At 43.5% G+C, this 22300-nt stretch overlaps 1 protein-coding gene across 3 annotated transcripts in view; it reads left to right on the top strand.

Annotated features, from left to right (window-relative positions):
* Positions 1-22300, top strand: part of SGCD (sarcoglycan delta) — a 309200-nt gene that overhangs the window by 258585 nt on the left and 28315 nt on the right. For all 3 annotated transcript variants that reach the window (XM_030957170.1, XM_030957171.1, XM_030957169.1), the window contains one exon: positions 11397-11469. In XM_030957170.1, coding sequence (XP_030813030.1) covers positions 11397-11469 — 73 coding nt within the window. The remainder of the gene's footprint in view (positions 1-11396; positions 11470-22300) is intronic.

The raw sequence follows: 22300 nt of genomic DNA on the forward strand, positions 1-22300 counted from the left end.
CTTGCTCAGGTTGGGAGCTCAGCACTGCCTGGGTCCAGATAGCCCTGAGGGAGTTTGTGTTTGCCTGCAAGAACCCTATAAAAAAAACTGAGCCCTACAACGACTCCACTCTGCCCTTTCACTTCTGAGCTCTTCTACCAGCGCTCGTGTGCTGATGGGATGGGATGGGATGGGATGGGATGGGATGGGATGGGATGGGATGGGATGGGATGGGATGGGATGGGATGGGATGGGAGCCCATTCTCACTCTTAGCATCCCTTTCCTCCCCAAATGGAACTGGAGCACCCTATGGTGCTTTGAAACATCCCATAGCAAACCTCAGAGCTGCTCTCCTTCCCCAGAACCTCAGCTCTGCCTTTGCAAGGTTTGGATTTCTGGAGGCAAAATCTGCCCCTTCTCTGCCCCTGGGGTGTGTGGGGTGATGTGAGCCCTTCCCTGGCAGCCCCTGCCATGGTCAGCAGAGCTTTGGGCAAACCCCAGAGCTCACACCTGGCTGGAGCCCCCCAGGGCTCCTAACTAACTCAGACCCTTGCAGGGGAGATAAATGAGCTGCTCCTAATTGAATTTGTATTTGCTGTCTCATCCTGACTCCCTCCTTCCCTCCCTCCAGAAATGAAACGTGTCCAAACCATCTGAAAAACAGGGAGTAAGAAATGCTCTTTAGTTAAAAGAGTATTAAAAATAACTTTGATATATATTAATTACAATTTCATTTAATAGCTTATTGAACGTTATAGCATTTATAAATAAAAGACAATCATAAAGCATTATTCTGACTGTTAATTAGCTCTATTTATTCTCCAGATTAGTTTTTAAATATGCCCTCTAGATGCCACTTGATACTAATTAACAGAGTTACATTATTATCTCTATAGAAAGGCATTTTTAATTAAATCTAAAGCAATTTAAATTAGCATGAGTTTTTACAGAAATTAAACTCTGGTCAGATGCTTAATTTAGCCTTATAAGACAACATCTGATGACATGCCAGTGTCAGCTCTTCCAGGGGCCTCGACATCTTTTTTATTTGAGATTATTTTTTGAAGTTTGTTTTCAGGGAAACTAGCCACTATACTCTGGTGTTTAATATTTATGATGGATTTAACCAATTTTTTTTTTTGAAGACTGAATGTTGATGGGAATCCACATGCATTGCAGTGAGCTGAGATAATACCACAAAAGCCACACTTCTGCAGCTTACAGGAGTCTGGCAGTCCCTGGGTTTGTGTGGGAGGTGGGATTGCATGGGCTGGATGTTGTCCCCTTACAAATCTACCAAGCTTTTTAACCACTGTTAAAATTACTGTTTTGCTTTCCAGCAAGGATAGGATTAATCACAACCCCACAGGGTCCCTTCTCCCTAACAGAACAATACAGGGATTGCTCCCACTCCCCAGAAAATCTCTCAGACGTTTGGATTAGCATGGCAGAAGCTTTTCTTCTAATGGAGCCTAATGATAAAGATTTGGCTAAAGCCTTCTCCTGTGGCAAACCCTGACTAAAACAGCTGCATTTAGAGTGGGGTAGGATGCCTTTCATCTCCCAGAATAAAGACTGCAGGAGCAGTGTGAGCCAGCCCAGCACCATGGCTGATTTAAAAGCACCTTTGATCTCACCAATCTTTCCTTGCTCTCCTGTCAAATAATTAGCCAGGAGCTCCATTTCTACCTTGTAGCTTTTTTTCCGCTGTAGCCAACACCCTTTGGGCACTGAACCATGTGGAGCATGTCAATGCTGACCACAGGTTGGACTCTTAGGACTGTTAGTTTGGGAACATTTTTTTTTGTTCAAGTTTCTCTCCAGCCGCCTGGAAATGCACCTGGAAAGAGGGATCAGCTGTTGAAAGGTTATTGCAAGTTTATTAATAAGTTTGGAGTAATTAAATCCAAGGCACATTTCCAGCATTTTATTTATCAGCTGTTTATTAAGGAATTTAGAGGATTTAGTGGAGGAACACCAACAATAAAGCAGTGTGGTCCAGGAGTGTGCGGCTATTTACAAAAGCATGCAGTGATGGAGGAAGAGGAATGGTTTTAAACTGAAAGAAGTTAGATTTAGATTAGATATCATTAAAAGATGGGGTACTGTGGAGGTGGTGAGGCACAGGAATGAGTTTCCCAGAGAAGCTGTGGGTGCCCCATTCAGCTTGGATGGAGCTCAGAGCAACCTGGTCTAGTGGAAGATGTCCCTGCCTGTGGCAAGGGAGTTGAAACAAAATGACCTTTAATGTCCATTCCAGGGCAAATCATTCTGTGACTCTGTGGCTGGAGAGAGCTCTTTGAAGTGGCAGTGTTGGGGCTGTTGTTGGGGACCTGCTCTGCAGTTGTAGAACACAAGGTGCTGTGGCTTGTTCCTCATGGAAGGGTTAAAAAAGCCTGGCAATAATATCCTTCACTTTGGACAAGAGGAGAGCAGGATTTAATGGGGATGTTACTGAGCTAACACATCTGTGTAAGCTGCCCCAGCTGCCCTAAGCTTCACATCTACAAACATTTTCAGGGTTCCATTATTAGCTTGATCTGGGAGGAGCCCTGCAGAGCTGTGGCTGCAGTGCCAGCCTGGTCAGAGAACTTTGCTCACATTTCCTCCATATTAAACTTTTAGGGACTTCTTGACATGTCCTTTTCAGCTCTTACTTGCTACAGTAGTTACAGCAGGATAACTTTAATGACTGCAAGAGTAGTTATATTTCATTAAATAATCCACAGAGGTATTTGACTGGTATCAGTCATTTCAGAGGGTGGGGTAAGCTCAAAATTTAACAGTTCCCAGGAATTACCACCCATTTTTACAGCATGTACCCTTCTTCAGCAGTGATTATTTATGGATCAGAACATGCATGGTTGCCCTTTACAGCAGCCATTATGATTTCCAAATGGCATTTTGCTGATGTGTTTGTGGCAGGGGAAACAACTCTGGTAGCCAAGTGTTGAAATCAGGCCTGACCCAGAGAAGAAATGGAGCTTTCTGGTCTCACCACTGAGTCTGCTGCAGCTTTATGCCTGAGGGTAAATGCCAAACTTCAGTCTTTGTAATGTGGATTTTGGGCATTGCCTTGACAAACATGTCCTTGCTAGAGGTCTGTGAGTAGCCTTGTAAAAGGAGCCATGGTGCTGCAATACTCATGTCAATGAAACTGAGACATTTTCCTATTCTAATCCTTTTCCTTTACAAGGCAGTGGAGGGGAAGGTGCCTTTAACCCAAAGGACAGAGAACTTCTCTGGGGTACCTCAGTGGGATGCCTTGCTGTGCCTCTGCACCAAACTGCACCATCAGCTGGGTCACAGCCCTTTCCCAGTTCACCCAGTTGCAAATGAGCTCCAGCTTGCTTAGGCTGCTCCCGAGCTCCTCCTGTGCTCTCAGCCAGGGATGGAACGAGCCCCAGCCAGCTGGGACAGGCATTTGACCTTTTGCTGGAGATGTATGAACTTCTCTGGGCAGCAGCTGCAATGCTCAGAGCTCCCTGCCCACAGGTAATGAGGCAGCAGCACTAATGCAGCCCTGGAGCAATTGCCAAGCTGTGCTGCAGGAAAGGGATGAGGAATGAAACGAGGGGAGCAGGGAAATGTGACAAATGGAGGTAGCAGGGTTTAGCACTGGCACTACCAGGCTGGAAACTGCCTCTTTAGCTCTCAGTTGTGGCAGAGCAGATTTCCTTGAGCTCGTTGCAGAGCTGTGATTATGGGAAAAATTATGTTTAGCAAAATTAGGGAGTAGTGGGGGGCAAAAACATATGTTTACTCTCAGTGGTTAAAGCCACAAGAAAATTTTTTTTTTCTCTCTCAGCTAGGAATCATGCTCTTGCTGTATCCATGAAGAAGCGGGGGTCACAAAGTGATTTAACCTGTAATCAGCAGTGACAGAGAATTCAAAAACTGTATAGAAAGAAACCTGATTTAGTTGAATTGGGTGGATTTAGGGTGTTTTTGGTTTTTTCCCCCAGAGGCTGAGATGCAATTGTTGGATGTTTTCTTTCAAATAAAGTATTTCTCCCATTCTGCAAGGGAAGAAATTTAAATTACCAATTCTTGAATGAATACTTCTGATAGCTCCCATGCTTTAAGGGCAATAGGTGTGATGCTGTTTTCCTTTCTTTTTAATAGCAAATCCAACTTAGATCGCTCTCCTTTTTCAAAATCCACTCACCCAGATTGCAAATTTGTCTTTTTATTGGCAAGAACAAGCTGTGTTGGGAGAGAGAGATACTGAGGAGTTTTCTTTGTGTTTGCTTTTACTTAAAGTACATTCCAGGCTGAAAGGATAGCATTTATGTAAAGTGTATAGGCTTCGAGTCCAGGCTGAAATGTGTGTTCAGATTGTGTTCCCTTAATCCTGTTTAAGGAAAGAGAGGAATCATCCACCATCAGATTAATATTGATTAAATGTCACAAGGATTATGAAAGAAACATACTGTACACTTACCAAACACTGAAATCAAGTTTAAAAGTGTGGCAGATTTATATTTTATTTCCTAAGTGTCCTCCCCAACTGATCTGTTTGAAGCTCACACAATATTCTCCATGATAAATTTCCACTGTGTATTCCCACTTCAGGTGCTCCCCTGAGTTCCTTTGCAGCTTTGCACAAGAATGTTGAGAAGAGCTTCAAAGGAATTCAGTGATGACATTGCTATTGTTGAGCTGCAGGAAAAGTGTTGAAGGACCCCAAAACTAGTCAAGAAGGAAATATCTAGAGGTCAGCATAAGTTGCAGCAACCTTTTTTCCTGTGTCTGTTCTCAGTTTGGGTGTGAGCCTGTCTGCTCTGCTCCGTTCTTCCCTTTATGTTCTCAGATAAATGAGCTGTGGCAGGGAGGCTGGTGGAGATGGTGTGACTACAGGCACATACATCACTAATGACCCACTTGCTCCTCTCTGGGCTTGCAGCTCATCTCATTCTTTGCAAGTTTTCCAGCTTAAAACCCAGGCTCCATTGATTCCTTGGGACTCTGAGTCAGAGAATTTTTTCTCCTCCACCCAGCAGAGCTGGAGTCACAAGGAGCTCCTGTCTGGCCTAACTCAGCCCCAGCCCAGTGCCTAAGGCTTGGCTCACTCCCTGTGTGCATAAAGTGCCAAGATCAGGGGCTAAAAATAATCTGTAATAAGAAATGGAATCCATTTCTAAAAATTATATTACATTTTTTATTATAAACACTTTGTTGATGCTGCGCATGATCTCATTATTGCGCTTATTATTCAGGAATTTTTGATTGCCCTTAAAAGAACAGCTGCCCAACATTTAGACAAAAAAGGAAGACAGACAGACCTTTGCAATGAGCTATTTTTATAGGATCCTGGAAAGAAACATGAATGAAGCTTCATGGCTTTTGTTCAATGCACTGGCTTAACCTAACCAGGCTATTATTGGACCCTGAAGTAGAGCTCTTATTGATTTCAGATTTAATGGGATTCAAGAGGAGCAACAGCAATTACTATGCTCACCCATTTAAAAACATAAATTAAGGATGAATAAGGCTTTTAAAGCTTGGAAGTAGAAGAAGCAGTCACAAATAATTTTTACCTGCATTGTATTGGATTTACTTCCTGGGCATCTGTTTGCACACACTTTCTGAGATTGTCACATATTATCCTGATGAGACCTGCAGAGGAGAGAACCTCCTCAGATGGGTGTTTTCATGAACAAATTGCTGAATGTGTCCTGATCAATAATAGTGGGAATAAAAGTACTTTATGGAGACCAACAGCACACACTACATTGGCTGTTGACTTCAGCTAGAAAAAAATCACAGCAGATCCTTCTCCTTCCCTCCTCATTAGCACAGTCCTGCAGACATTAAAGAGAAGATGCGCTAAGGCAAACTTAATCACCAGGTTCATCACAGGCCTCTGAGACCCCACTTTCATATGGAAGCAGTGATATACAGCACTAAAGGTGTGCTGCAGGTCTGTAATTATCACCAAAAAAATACGGAGTGGGAGAGAAATGAAAAGAAAAAGGAAAGTGGGGAATAGCTGACCAGGTGTATCTGCACCTGAGTGGAAACCTGACGTCTCTCTGCATTCTGCTCAGCCCCAAGAGCTGCTCAGCTGATTGTCACCTACCCCTGACAGCAGCAGCATCAATTACTGGTCTAAAAAACCTCTCATTGCATTGTGTTTGAGCTCCTCTTCTCTCTCTCCCAGCAGAGAGCAGGGGAAAGCCCAGAGCAGGGTTTGTGCAGTGTCTTGGCACAGTGCTGGGTCCCAGCTGGCACAGGGAGGGAGCAGGGACTGCCCTTGGCACCAGGGAAGGTGCCAGGACAGTGTCATGCAGCTCAGGCCCTTGGGAAAGCAGGAGGCAGCTGGAAAAGCTGAACACAGATTCCTGTGTTCCTCTGGTGGGAGCTGTTGCTGGTTAAGATGCACCTTCCAGGTGAGATTTGCTTCTTTCCTGGGTCATTTGTGCTCCTCCGTTTCCAAACCCTAAAACTGGGCTGGAAATGTTCTCTTGCCATGAGACTCCTGATTTTTGTTCTTGAATGAAATGAACACATACCAGGGGTCTTTGACACCCCACACCTTATGCACTGCAAAGGGGGAAAAGCCAAAGACCCCAAAATACTCTCTGAGTGAATCTTTATGGTGATTCAAAATACTTCAGGTTGATCCTGTCATATGCTGTATAAGTTCCTGACTGATTGTATGGAATTAAGTTATTGGGCAGAGAACCAGCTAATGGAAACACATTGATGAAATCATTTTTGAGGGGCATTAAATGGGACTTAAAATAAAGCTGAAATGGCTTTATGGATTTTTCAGTCAAACTGTTTATGAACATTTATCGGTGGTAAATTACACAGTGTCAGAAGAGGGAATCAGTATAATAGAAGCCTCTCTGATATAATACTGTGAGAAAGAATAATTTATTGCCTAGGGATGTATAGTACAGTGTGTTTAAATCCTAATGATACTATTGTTTTCTTCTGTCTTTGGCTGATTGCACATAAGTTACCCTTAGCAGCAGCAGAGAGTCTCATATGATGAAAAAAAAATTAGTACTTTGCAATGAAATAGAAATTTTCTGTATGTGTCTTTGTGGCAGATAGAAAATGTTTTAATAACAGATAATTCAGAAAGCAAGAACTGTGTTGTACAATAATAAATGTAGGTTGCTTTGGCTTTATACTCAGTAAAAGAGGAAGAAGGCTAGAGCAGCTTTGATTGAAAAGGGAGATTATAGCAGCTGATTCTTGAACTGTTGGAGCTGTTTGTTAATACCATTTGCAAAACCCATCATTTCTCAGGTAGAGGACAGTTAAAATAGAGGACAGAGGAATGCAAAACTAGAAGGAAATTGCTGGTCTTGAAGATATTGCCCCTTGGTTCTGGGACCCCAGATCTTCCAGTCAGGTATTTCTCAGATCTCTCATATTGTCTGTCCCATCTAACTGAAAAGCTGCTCCCATTGTAGCTCCTCTTTTGGCTAGAAAACCCACACTTTCCTTCCCAAATATACTCAGGACCAGTTTACTGCTACTCATATAAGCACTGGCTCTCATACAAACATTGGCTTAGGGCCAGTGGTTCTTTTCCCTTGATGTTATTTACCCTCCTGATGGATTTGTGCACAGCATGAGGATCCTTCCTGAGCACACCATGCTGCTCAGCTGCACAGCCAACTCCTTCCAGGCTTCTTTTGTAGGGCACACAGATCTCTGTTTGTGCTGTCATGACAGTTTTTCCTCTCTGGGGATGAGTGGGGGGGGCACACAATAGTTTGAGGATTCACTGATGATTCTTAAAATAATGTGGTTTCTTTTTTTTCTTTTTTTGTGTGTGTTCCTATTAGACTTTCTTCTTGACTTTCAGTTTAATGCCGTGTTTGCCTTCCCTTTGACTCTGTCACACTCCCATAAATCATGAGCAGCATTCAGCTTTTGTCCAGGGATATTATATCTTGGAAGCCTCCAACATGTAGAAGAAATTTTTCCTGCTTTCTAAGCACATGACCTTGGACTTCATATTTTCAATCATTTATTACTCCATAACATCCCAGTTTCCTTCAGCAGAGCTGGAAAAGCCCGATTCAGTGACAACAGCACATTTCCCTCAAACTTTCCTTCCTTTTTTTGCCAAAGCCTTGAGTCACAGTTGGATTCCATGATCTTCAGAGTCTTTTCCAACATCAGTGATTCTGTGATTCTAAAACCACTAAATGAGGTCACTTCCTCCAGCCTTCACTTTCAACACCATCCAACACTGGTGCTGTCAGAGCCTGGCTGGGGACTTCCACAGTGGCCAAAAGCCAAACTTTGACACAAATATCCAGTGGAGCTGAATTAATCCAAGGCAGTTTTTCCCCTCGTGAGCTGCTGATCCCCCAGGCAGAGATTGAGACTGTCCAGTGTAGAATAGAGGGTACTGGAAGGAGGGGGCATGTTTGAGGTCCAGAAAATTCCCAATAGCACAAAAAGAAGAGGATGGTTCTTTACTGAAATCCTCAGGCAGTGGGGTGAAACCACAGAGAGAACTTGCCCAGAGTGTTTAATTCATCCATCAGCCCCCTGCTACAGAAAGGGGACACTTAGGATGAGGATTAGGTGAGGTGAGGGAAGGTTATCAGTGTTTCTGATAAACTTTCTCTGCCGGCTCAAGGGGCCCTCAGCTGCTGACAGCCAGAGCCAAGGGAGGGATGTCTCAGTCCTGGTCCCTCAGCATCCCCTCGTGGCTGGTGTCCTGCTCAGTGACAGAGACAGGTGGCCCTTTGGGAGATTCTGTGTTATTAAAGAAGAATATGAATTACACAGTCAAGGCAGAAAGCCTTATCAAGGCAGGTAGCATTCACTTCAAATTCAGATCAAAGGAGAGAAACAGAAGGGTTTGGAAATCTCATTCCTGTTCCCAGTGCATGAGGGACTTTTTAATGGATCTGGCAAGAAGGGAGGCAGGAAAAGGGGATTTGAGAACTATGTAGGAAGGGAAGACAAGAAAATGGAAGAACAAATACCCAGCTCTTTCATTTTCAACTTCCTTGAAATGACTGCATTGGGGTTTTCATTGACCTTGGTTCCAAAGTTGCTTCCTGAATTTAATCTAAAAAATGGAAGCCTGAAAAACCCGAAGTTTAGGAATAAGTTAAAGTTTCTCCTTATTCTGCAAGCACTTCTGGTTACAGGCAGGTAGTTATTTTGAGTTGCATGACTTGAGTATCCAACTTAAGGTGTCTAAAAATAAATTAAAATGCCCAGCATGAAGTCACCATTTAAGCCATGTGGGTGGAAAGGGTTCAAGGATATCTGGGTGCATCTCTCCAGCTGCACCTCCTCATCCTCCTTCCCTCAAAAATCACTGTTCTATTATGCAGATAAGTGCAGGCTGGATGTTTTGTTACATTTCATTGCAAAGCCAAGAGCCAAGGCAATTGTGTTGGATAAAGCAGAGATTTAAATCATTTGGAAACTGTTGAATGAGGACAGATCTGATAGTAACAACCTTCATGGTTGGCAAGTTACAGCTGCTTATGACAACTTGTAACAATGAAAGCTTATAGTAAAGTTAAAAGCTCAGTATCTGTATTGTGCCATAGGATCAGCTTCAATCCCCAAGTAAAAACCTTCAGACTTTAGGCTGCTTTTATCATCTTTGAGTTTACTTTGGTTTTTTCTGGGTTAAAAAGAGTTGGGTATTTTTATAAACGTTAGAGTGCTTGTTTTCATTCTGTTTTTTTTTTCTTTAGCACATTGGGACAGCTTAGTTAATTTATTTCAGTGCAAAGAAAGTGTAGTCATACTGCAGTCGTAGGTGTTTCTCACTTATGGCAGCAGTTACAGCAGGATGTTGTCTTGACACGTTTTGGACCATCTCAGAACATCTGTTATTCTGTAATGATGACTTTCAAACTGCACACAGGGAACAGTTACAATAGCATGTGTTAGGAGTGCTCTCAAACCTACATGTAAAAGTTTTCATCAGGATCTGTAGTTTGCACCAATAACTTTATCAGACTAGAATCTAAAGAAATAAAAAAATGCCACCAGTGCTGTCTGCATGCTGACACTGAAATTGCTGTGATGACTGCAGGTAAAGAGTGACTAATTGTTCACAGTGTGTCTGAAGGCAAGACCACAGGTCTGAATTTAAGAATATAGGTCATACTTGCTCATTGGCTTGGCAGCTATATATTGGAGAACAGGAACATTAATTTCTAATGCACACACTCTGTGTGTGAGGCAGTTAGTGCCACTCTCAGCTGTGTTTTAATTGGAAGTTTCAGTGGGAGCAGGAACGTGATGTTCTGCAGCAGAGAGTCAGTGACAGCACCTGGGGACTCCTGTGCTCCAACAGAGTATTTTAAAAGTAGAACAGGTTCAGGAAAAATAAAGCAGTGAGAAGTCCAGAGGATTTGCTTCACAGTGATTGATTCAGAAAGCTCAGAACTTCTCAGAGAATCAGAGCAAGCTGGGGGGGTTGGGTCACCATCGGTGTCTGACTAAAATCTCCTCATGCAAGGCTGGTTGGCACACAAGGACTGGAGAAGATTCAGTGGCTGAAAGATGAAATGGGACCATTTCAGATTAGATTCCCATTTTAAATGAGAACAGTCAGTGGGAAGGGTTGCCAGAGGGTGGCAGGGCTTTGGCTCACAGCAGTGATGTGAGGAGAGCACGTCTTTCTAGAGAGGAGAGAGCAGGGTTGGTCACAGAATATGGATCCAGTTCAGGGATGGTTGGGTGAAATGGCCCAAGGGGCTGTGCAGGTGGCCATGAAGAGGATTGCAGTGGTCTGGAACTTAGACAAGCTGTTTGTAGTACCCAGCAGTCTAAAGCCAGTCAGCAAATGGGGCTGCACAGCTTCCCCGTTGTCTCTGAGAGAGGGGGGAATGAGCAGAAGTTAAATAATTTCTGGGTCACACATTGAACTAGTGGCCAGGCTGGGACTGGGGCAGGGTCTGCTTGTGCTGCTCTGCTTGAGGCTGCACCTCCCTCCTTTTGCCCAGGCAGGAGCACAGCCTGACTGGAGAGGTACTTGCAGGGGGGGTCCAGTCAAAATCTGCTTTCCTCCCTTGAGCATCTCTGAGAGCCCAGTGATAGAAATGATGCTGTGACATGCATCCATGTTCTTCCATGAGGGATGCAGCTGGATTAGATGCCTGGTTAGCAAAGGGTGTCTTTTCCAAGCTCCCTGCATCAGTTGGCTCAGCAGACTCTCCCCAGGTCGGGCTGCAAGCACCTGCTTTTCCAGCCAGAAGTGCAGTTTTCAGGCAAACCCCACGTGCAGTCAAGGCAACCCATTGCAGATGAACAAGGTCTGGCTTTTCTGGGGGCAGAAGGGATGTGCAAGAAAGACACGGGGTCAGGCAATGGGTTAAATTGCACCTAGGTATGATTTGACAATCACTCCCCTGATAACAGCTCATAATGTTTACAATTTGTCTTCTGTTTTGTTTTGTGATTTCAGGAGCAGAAGGCACAGTGTTCCCTAAATCTATAGAAACTCCCAATGTCAGGGCAGACCCCTTCAAGGAACTAAGGTAAACTTTGGAATATGGTTTAATGGTAACTCAGTGGAGCCTTGTTGGAGTTGTGCTTACTGCTGGGCATCATTTCTGCTTTTGCATAAGAGTTTGGGGATTCTCTTTGGAAGGCATCACAGGAGAGGATGCCATGGAAGAGAAGGGACCTGCCATATTTACATGTGATATGACCAAATTAAAGGCAGTCACAGGTCATGTTAGCAGCATTTCTGCTCTGCAATGTGCTCTGCATACCTTGGGCTCAGCATATGGAATAAAAAAAAATAGAGTAATCTGTTCCTGGTAGTGCAGGGAGGTGCTGAAGGCTGTGCTGGATCCCAGGGAGTAGCAGCAGGCAAAAGGATAATGCTCTGCAGTGTTATCTGACTTGCAGAATTGCAAACCCTCCCTGACTACACAGGGCACAGCTGTGCACATGTGTAACTGCTGACACTTGCAGAGGTGCCACTTGCTGACAATATTGTGCCATGGGGGAATAAACAGCTCTGCCCTTAGGCTAAGGCTGGGTGTTATATTGACTTTATTTTTAAAAATAATTTTTTAAAAAGTGTTGCACTACAGGTTAACTTGAATGACTAGCCTCTGGAAAGATACTAATCATATGGCCTAAAAAATTATTGACTGAATATCCTGGTATCTTCTGACCAAGAGTGCTGTAGGGGTTTGCCTCAATACTCAAATTATCTCTCCTTAGAAAAAGAGAGTGTGGTATTTGCAGGGTTCCCCAGACAGAGGAGGAATTGAGAATCTGACTCCATGTTCTTAGAAGGCTGATTTATTATTTTATGATATTGTATTGTATTAAAGAATGCTATACTAAAACTATACTAAAGAATAGAGAAAGGATACAGACAAGGCTAAAGGTTAATAATGAAAAACTCCTGACTCCTTCCAGAGTCCCGACACAGCCTGACCGCGATTGGTCATTAAGTCAAAACAATTCGCATGTTGAATAAACAATGTCCAAACCACATTCCAGCAAAACACAGGAGAAGCAAATGAGATAATGTTGTTTTCCTTTTTCTCTGAGGCTTCTCAGCTTCCCAGGAGAAGAAATCCTGCCAAATGGATTTTTCCAGAAAATATGACCGTGACAAAGAGAGAAGTATAAAAATAAAAACAACTAAAAAAAAAAAAGGAGAAGGACATTTTGTCCTTAAATCTTGGGCTGCCAACTCTCCTTTGCTGGAAAGTGCTGGGGATGGAGCAATCCTGAGCCAGCTGAAGTTGAGCAGCAGTGCTGCTGCTTTACTGCAGTTGCAGGGGGCTGAGAGAGAGCACCTCTCATGGATCCCCTGCTCTGATACCAGAGATAGTTATGGCTCAGCTAGGTCACCAGGGAAGATGAAGAATATCCCACTTTCCTTCCCTTGGGTCTCTCTACCTTTCCATTTTCCTCAGGAAACCCTCTAATTGTTCCAGTTTCCCACTCTGGGGATCATCTGTCAGAGAGGAGCAGTGGAGGCGTGGTTGGGTTTGTTGTGAAAGATTGTTCTCTTCCTGCAGGCAGAGACTTTAACCCTGCCTCGTGGTTTTCCCAGTTTGGGTTCTGCTTCCTTTAAAAAAAGAGGAAATGTGGTCTTTACTCACTGTGACAGGCAGCTGGCAGGGCAGGGGCTGATGTGGGGAAAAGGGGCCTGAGGGCAGGGAGTGGTGGGGCAAGGCTCTCCATTTCCCTGGAAAAGCCAAGCAAAGGCACCAGCAAATGGATTTCTAGGTGACCTCCAGGTGACAAAGGCTTTCTGGCACAGCCTGTGTTTACTGACATTTTCATTAAAAAAAAAACCAAAAAAATTGCAACATCATGGTTAAAATACCCAATAGCATCTCCAAAATTTACAAGAACCAAAATTGACAAAACCAGGTCTTGAGTAGTGCAAAAGAGATGCAAGATTAAGGTCCAAGTTTGTGATGATTTAAGGCTTTTCTAAAATGGGAAGGGGGGGGAAATCCAAATAAGTGTAGGATGTGGTACTGGAGGGGAATAATGTGAATTGAAAGAGCCTTAACCTGATTGACTATGCTTCTGTTCCAAAGCAAATTAAGCTAAATGAAATTGAAATGAATTAATGGCAGTATCCATGCGAGGGATTGATTCAGTATATTTGATCTGCTTTAAATTCATGTTGTTATTTCACTTGTTCTATGTGGAGAGCTGTTAGGTAACTGATTTCCTTTCGAATTAGTGGACTGGGTGAAAAAAATCCTTTAAAATCTGTTGTGGTTTTTGGTTTTTTTTAAAGGAAAATTATTCAATAGAATTTAGCTGGGGGAAAAAAAAGTCCCAGAAAGTGCTAAAATACTTTGTGTGCTTCTGACAAGTTTATCTTGGCAAAAATAAATGTTTTTACAGCATCCTGAGGAGAAAAGAGCCAGTGGTGGCAGTGTGTAGGGAAAGCAAGGTTTTCCAAGAGCAAATGCTCTGCTGCTCCCCAGACCATGATCCATCCATTTCTCTCTCCATGTTGGATCACTGGCTGCTTCTTAGGTAAAACGGTGCCTTTTGGGGGCAGTACAGAGTTAATAGTGAAAATAATCTCACTCTGAGGGGAGATTTTTTGCTTCCTTCCTATTTTGATAGCAGAGTGTGTGCATAAGTTGTCCTTTTTGCCTATTTACAAAGATGCTGCAGTGAAGTGGGGCTGGATGAGATGGGCCCTGAGCTGTCACACATTGCTGGTGAAGCAGCAGTGAAATCACACCCTCAGTAGCTGGCTTGCCTCTAAAAGACCTTTCTCTGCAATAAATAGTGCTTTCTTTCCTGCTTAGACTGAACTTCTCAGGTGGAAAGTGCACATTCAGCTGCTGCAGGTGCCCCCAGGCACCACCAGCCTCCATCTTTATCCCAAAGCAAGGATTATGATCCATTGGGGATTTCTCCCTTTGCTCTTGTCAGTGCCCACTCCTCTTCTTTTGTTAGATTCCAAAATGAGGTGGCAGCTGTCACAAAGAGAGGAGACCAGCTGCTCCTGTCACAGCTAGCAGTCAGGACAGCTGGATGTCCTCCTTGCCTTCCTCCTCTCCTGGACAGACAGCCTGGTTCCCTGGCAGGACAGACAGGACGTGCCACTCGTGTCCCCAAGGCCTGCAGTCACACCTGTGTGTCACCACAGCTGACACTCCCCAGGTGACAGGACACTTGTCCTCACCGGGCTTTCTGTCCCTTTGGCTGTGAATGGTTTTCATCATTCAGCTTTATTGGTAAATCAGCAGCTCTTCCAGGTGCTCATCATCCTGGTGATCCTCTTGGCTCAGTGTCCTTTTTAAAACATTTTTGCAGTGGTTTAGGAGAGAATCCCAGTGGGAATATGTGCACAGCCTTTTCCTGACATGCTAAGCCCCTCTCAAGGCTCCGAGATTTGCTTTTGTGCTGGTTTGAGCCAGCACTGGACCTTGCTGCAGGCAGACTCAGGAGCCCTAAGATATTCCTGCTCAGTGTCCACTGTGCTAGGAGTGCCAGAGCTCATTAATGTCTTGTTTAATTCAGAGTGTCATTAACAGCTCATGTTTCCTGCCTAGACTCTAGAATATTCTTTAATAATGACCTAAAAACTAGAGATGGTTGACAAATTTTTTATTTACTTTTGTGAACTTCTTCATGTTTTTACATAATTGTAGACTCCTGAACGTATTTGTTGTTGTTTGTTGGGTTCTAAACTGGTCAAAAACTGTAAAAAGGAAAGCAAACAAATCAAAATTAATTTAAAATACTTGGGATGTTTAGCATTGCCATCTGGTACCGCCCCAAAATAGTTTAGGGGAAGGGCTTGGGAGATTTGTTTGGACATTGAAATATTTGTACTCATCTGCATTGATGCTTTTTAAAGCAGGTTGGTGCCTTTGACATATGGTAATGTGATTGCTTATGTATAAAAGTTGAATTCAATATGACCTCTTCTCACTGGATTATTTGAGTAGCACCCAAGTAACTTGTCAAGAGGCTGCCTTGAGAACCTGTCCTTGACATTGGCAGGAATCACCTGCCTTTTTCTATTTACATTCCTCCAAAAAACAAATACATGCCAGAGATGCAAACAGAAATTGCCCATCAAACACCGGATCAGCACTCTGCAGAGGTGAGGGATAAAGGCTGGGCTAGCCAGTGAATAAGGAAGAAGGAAATAGTTTGAGGGGAAGGGATTAAAAAGTGGGTGATGAAATATAAGATAAAAGTCTCAGGAGGATGCTGTTAAAGTGCCAAGTGCTGGAGGCTGGGGTGGGATTGGGGCAGAGCTGCCTGAAGTACAAATGTCCAGCTCGTGCTGCAGCTTGGAAACTTGCTCTAAGGTATTTCTGTTCCCAGAGTTAAATAAAAAGAAGTCAGACAGCATGAAATTCACTCCATGAGGGGCAAGCACACACCTGGAATTCATCCACAGATATTGTAGGTTGAAAATGCAGTAAATTGCTCATCCAAGGCCAGGAAGCCAAGGGATGACTGTTTTTTTCTATAATGCAAAAATATAGTTAAGGGAGAATTAATCCCTTGGGATTAAAGGGGTAATTTTTGGCTAAAGTTAATTATGAAGCACTGAAAGCACGAAATGGCAGATGAAATGTGCTTGCTGCTTGATTTTATTAGTGCAATTCCACCTCACCATGTAGAGTACTGAACTATCCAAATAGTCCAAGTGAGACCTATTGTAACAAAAAACAATTTAAATACAGTACTGAGCTAATGTAACAATACTCATTTTGAAAAACAGGAATTCTTACCAAGTTAAGGTTTCTGTCAGCTGTGTTTCACAAGGGACCATAGATAAGTAGGTACAAAAATAATATTTCTGTCTAAAACCAATTACATTAATAATGATTAAGAAGAGAAGAATGTGAGGAAATGCGAAAAATGAATGGTATAAAAGAGGAAGTAATTGGTGAGAAATGAAAGTCATTTATAGAGAGTAATACATGATACTGAAACACTGTTTATTTCCACAGTGAACACTTGTGGATTCCTGTGAGGTGTCAGCAAGGGGGAGATGACCACTGTACCCTTGAACAGTGCTGGTGTTATTTTCTGATTGTTTTACCAGCAGGGATGCAATTTATTTCTCTGTTATACCAGTGCAACCCCAATAATTTTGGTAGTCCTACCAGCTTAAAAGACAACAATTTTCCTTGGGATGAGCTTACCTTTACACTGTAACAAACATAACTACTTTCACTTCCTTTCAGACTGGTTGAATGTATACAACCATCTCCACTAAAGCCAACACAAACCTGTTCATACACAACTAAAAGGAGACACCAAGTTCCTGGTTTCTAAAGTTCAGGCTCATTTCAGTGCCCTTTGGTGAGTTGCTTTTGAATCCTCATCACCTCATTTTCTGAGTGAGGGCACCACATCCGATTTAACAATTTTCCCATGGCAGCTGAGGCTTCCTGAAACTCTTGCTGTTGGAGAGACTTTCCCAGAGCAGAATTCACACTGATTTTGCAGCCACTTTGCTTTAGTATTTTGTCCTGTTGACATCCCTTCAAATCTGCTGCATGTTTGTCTCTTACAAAAGACAAGCCAGAATCCTCCCAAGCCAAAGGCAGCCTTTCCACAGCTTCCTGGGTGCACTAAGGTGTATTTATACCACTGGATATAAGGACTAGAGTTAGGGAAGCAGTTGATTGCTGGGGCTTTCCATCTGTTTAAATATTTCCCTTGCAAAGAGGAGAAGAGGAGGATTGTTCCTTTTTCTTACTCCAGCAAACCTTCTCTTGATGGCTTTCCTCTCTTTCACAGCCAGCACCAGGAAGTGTGGATTTAGCTCTTGGTGTCCTTCCCTTCCCTGTTTTCAGTGGGTGAAGCCTCAATCTGGATGAGCTGCTCAGGAGGGAAATGCAGAGGTGTTAGTGGGGCTGTGCTGATTTATCCCAGCTGGATAAACCATGGCTCTGCCCTGTTCCCTTATCCCAGCAGAATAAACCATGGCTCTGCCCGTTCCTTATCCCAACTGGATAAACCATGGCTCTGCCCTGTTCCCTTATCCCAGCAGAATAAACCATGGCTCTGCCCTGTTCCCTTATCCCAACTGGATAAACCATGGCTCTGCCGTGTTCCTTTATCCCAGCTGGATAAACCATGGCTCTGCCCTGTTCCTTTATCTCAGCTGGATAAACCATGGCTCTGCCCTGTTCCCTTATCCCAGCTGGATAAACCATGGCTCCACCCTGTTGCCTTATCCCAGCAGAATAAACCATGGCTCTGCCCTGTGCCCAGTGCTGCTGATGGCATCTGTCCACAGGCAGATCCTCTCCACAGAGGACTAATGGATGGTGAAGGCAGGTTTGGCAGGAAGGTGCTTTGGACTCAGTGTAATGGTGAAGTAAATAACAAATTCAGGAAAAAAGGCAAAGCAGCTGGAATTGGTGGTGAAGCAGCCTGCAGAGTGTGCTGGGGTATTTCCAGAGTCCCCCCTGTCCCCTGTGCTGCTGGCACATGTGGCTGCAGGAGCCAGCACATTCCATCAGAGCTTTGTGGCCCTTCAAGTCAGAGCAGGAGTGAGAATGGGGAAGGAAAGGACAGATTTCTACAGGAAATTGTTGCCAAACAGCATTGCTTGTGGGATAGAGAGCAGCGGGAATATCCCTCTTGTTTGCTGGTTGAGGCACCAAAAGATGTGGGAAGATACTCAAGATTCATCTTTTTCTGCACATAATTAAGCAGCACAGTTTCAACTGGAGCAATGGCTCCAGACAGAGACCAGTTTAACTCTTCTGAGCTCTGAGCAACCCCAACAGCTGGGTTCATAATTCTCTCTCTGCATTTATTCTGTGGGGGTTTCCTAATGCAAACGAAGTCTTTTCCTGGGAGATATTAATCGTCAGTCCTGGATGTTATCTCAGAGTGAATTCCTTTGTTGTGTACAAGATCTGTATCCTGCCTTGCTGCCTTGTGCCCAGGTTTGTCATTAGCTTTCAACAGCAGAATGTCACTTGCTCCATAATCAGAGCATCCATCTGACCTTCGAGTGCTGCTCACAGAGGTGTGTGAGCCAGAAATCCTCTGGGACTTGAGAGAAAGCCCATCCCTGTGACCAATCTGTACAGTCAGACATGCAGATGTATCCATTTGAATAACAAAAAAGTGAGCTTGTTTGGCCTTTTTTAACTCTCTGTGCAGTACACTGCTAACCTTGAGTAGAAAATAGATGCTAATAAATGCAAGGTCTTAAAAATGTGAATTATAGCCATTTCACACTCCATGGCAGACTCACACTGGTGAAATGGCTTAATACTTAATTACAATGCTTGTCCTTCTCTCAAGTGCAGATGACATTCCTCAGATAGATTTTGCAATGACATCTGTGGAAATAAGTTGTGAAACTAATTAGTTATTCATATAATACAGAATATTGACTCCACACTGATTAAAGGGATGTGGTGACACATCTAACATGATGTATCTGTCGAGTGGGTTAGTCTGAGGTGGTATTTTTGGAAGGTCTTACAGAAAATTATGAAAATACCATTTGGCCTCTGGAATGCAGATGTTTATAGGAAATATTGCCTTTCATTTACATTTTGATAATGTTTTAGGAGGACTGCCATGCTCTGGAGTGACACTGTGCCCTGGCACCTGGGCTTCAGGCTCTGAGAACCATTTTGGGGGTGCCAACTATAAAAAAGTCTGCAGGTTATTGACTACCTGCAGCCATAAGTGCCCTAAAAGCAATCATTAGACAGCTGCCCAGAGAGATGGGCAAGGAAACTGTTGGGGTTTTTTTCAATGTTTTCCTTGCAGCAGAGCCTGGCTGGAGCTGCTGCTCCTTAGGGCAGTCAGGAGATGCTGCAGCAGGAATCAGTTGGTGCTGCTGTTCAGGGATCCTGCATTTGTCACGCTCTGTGAAAGGCACAGAAACCATTCTTTTATCATAACATTTGTACTTGAGATAGAGCTATTTGTACTGAGGGTATTGAGCATGAAATACAGAAGTAAATAGAAAGTTGGCAAGGAAAGCACCTTACCCACCTATCACTGTGATCCCAATGCCTTTGCAAATACTGTGATATTTAGGATGTAATCATATTCAAAATGACTGAATAGCTCAGAAGAGAAGGAGATTTTCCTTTGAACACTGTTCTTATCTTAAAGAAATGAGAGGAATGTAATCCACTGAGCACCATGTTTGCTTTTGGGTAGAAAAATACCTGCTTTTCTTTAATATTTCTCTCTATCCCTTCATACGTCTCTCCAGCTGTGCATCACATATTCCTAAAACCCCAAGTGAAGAGCAAAGCAGGCAAAATAAAAATCTCTTGAGTTATTCAGCAGTCAGTACCTGCTTTTAAGAAGGAATATCTCCCTGCTAAGGCTTCACCTGTGAGCCTGGGAGCTGTCTGCAGGCAGAGCTCCCTGTTCCCACTGTGCTGAGCCCAGCACAGGAGCCACAGCTGGGATTTCACCTGCTGAACTGCAGCAGTGCACAACCAGCTTCCTGAGAATGAGGCATCTAACACAAACTTCTCATTAACCTGGTACAAAATAGGGAAGGACAGTTCCGACACTTCGCTGCCCAAGTGAGGAGCTCCTCAGGGTTTTGTTTCCTGCTGCCCTTTGCTGGTGCCAGAGGGTTTGGCTGGGCCACAGCAATAATGTTTATTAGTTTGAGTGAGGTACTTGGAGCTGCAGAAGTCCCCTGTGAATAAAAAGGACATTTTTACAAATACACTAATTGTACTTCAGGCAGGAGTCGGGAATCAATAGCTGCTGCATAACCTTATTAAAGAGAGGGGAAATATGTGTCCACAACTACAGTGGGGTCCTTCCTTTTGAGAGCAGTATTTTGTATATACTTATTAAGAGAAATTACAAATGTTCACCATGCCTAAAGAATCTTTATTCTGAATTTGTTTCATGTGGAATAGAGTTGCTTTCTTTAGGCCAAACAGGAGTAGCTACGTTCTTTCATCATGAATTGATTTTATCTTTTTCATGTGTGATGACTGCCACTGCTCTGCTTCTCTTGTGTATGGATTTATCCTCTGGGTTATTGGGGCACCTCTGGCTGTCTTGAATTGTGATAATTTCTGGCCAAATAGCATTGCTGAGTTCACACTGAAGGAATGTCACTGCCAGCTCTGGAGTGCTGTTTGGAATCAGCATGTGGCTCGTGAGAATCCCTTCCTAAAAGTGACCAGCAGCCAAACCTGGCCATTCTTTGCACAGTCCATAGTTGCTCCCCTGGTCTCTACTTTATCTAGAGTGATAGGAATCCATTATCAGAGTGTGAGCATCAGCTGTGGGCTGCCCTGGCCTTCCTGGGCTCAGCAGTGTTGCCTGGAGGAGGTTGCTGTCCCCTCTGGCTCCTTGTGCCCTGTGAAGGGAGGAGATGGAAATGCTCCTTTGTGCTGCCAGGTGGGTCCTTTTTCTCATCTCCAGATTTCACAGCCTCATTTCCAGGTTCTGCTGACAACTCTGAGGCTGGCAGTCCCTGCTCTGCTTCCCAGCTGAACTGGTGTTGGAGTGACTCAGTGTAAAAAAGGAGCATTTTGGGGCCATACTTGTGAAAGCACCGTGTTGAAGGTGGAGCGTTGATTTGAAAGGCAAAGTGGCAGCCACCATTTCATTTGTCCCAGAGCTATAAATACACACCCCAACGCACACACACAGCCTTGCTGGCAAGGAAAATAATGTCCTGTTTCACTTCAGCTGCACAAGAACATTCTTGGATAGAAGAAGCCTTAAAAAAAACCTTAAAAGCTTTTCTTTCACATGATGGTATGTGGCTTCAGGGCCATGCAGGAGATGAGGAAGCAGAAATGGGATTGCACCCAGTAATAGTCCAAAAGCAGATGAGTGGCCTGAGGAAAGCCTGAAAAACACAGAAATACTGTGCAGTTCTCCAGAAAGAGGCAAAAACCCCATGGTGGGGGCAGCAGGTGCAGAAGGAGAGGAGCTTTGCCCTGGTTTAGGCAAACAGGGATGGGTGCTGGGATCCTGGGACCCTCCTGGCAATTCTTCCTCCAATTGAAACTCTCTGTTCTCTGTTGAGGTGACCTCAGTTCATGAGTTATCTCCTGCCTTTTGCAAAACAAAAAGAAAAACACATTCTCTGCCTTCTTGCCTGGTTTTGTGTCATTAAGGAAGGCTGACTGAGGGCATGTTATAAAGGGGCACAAGGGAATCAGGCAGGAAAGTAAACTGAAAAACCCCAAACTTAGGCCATCAAGGATCATAAAAGAGGTTGTAAAGCAGAGAGGAAATGGTCTCCTGGTGAGCTGGAGAACAGCTGATAGGGCTGGATAATGAGGGGATGTGCTGCTCTAAGGAGATGTTCCCTGCCAGTGAACTCAGAGAAAATCTGCTTATATTTGATATAATAAGGGCAAAAAAGCAAGACACAGAGTTTACACTGCTAGTGCTGAAGTGTGTGGCAGTGATAAAAATATGTCATGTCCTGTCCACTTCCTTAAGTATTAGCATTTTAAAAGACAGAGAAAGAAGTAAAGTAAAATGTCAGTTTAGGGGGTTTTTATTAAGGATTTGCTGTCTTAACTTTAATGAAGGAGTAATAAATATAAATGGATATTAATGGAAGGTTATTAAAGCTGTCTATTTTGATAGAAAATATGCAGTATCTTCTCCTGCAATGCCAGAGGTTAAAGATTATTATTGCTTCCTAAGGCTTCTGAAATTAAATTCTCTCTTATATGACCCAAAAGGTATGATTGAAAATGTGTGCATGTGAAATGGTTTGTAATAACTTCATATTGCAATAAAAATGTCTTTAGAAAAACAGGATATCTTACAAGAATCAACTGAGGAGCTCTGTCTAAAGAGGGAAGTTTTTTATAAACCATTTTGGAAATTCAAATGCTGCCAGAAGGATCACCC

The sequence above is a fragment of the Camarhynchus parvulus genome, chromosome 13 (assembly GCF_901933205.1).
Source record: "Camarhynchus parvulus chromosome 13, STF_HiC, whole genome shotgun sequence".
Classification (NCBI taxonomy): domain Eukaryota; kingdom Metazoa; phylum Chordata; class Aves; order Passeriformes; family Thraupidae; genus Camarhynchus; species Camarhynchus parvulus.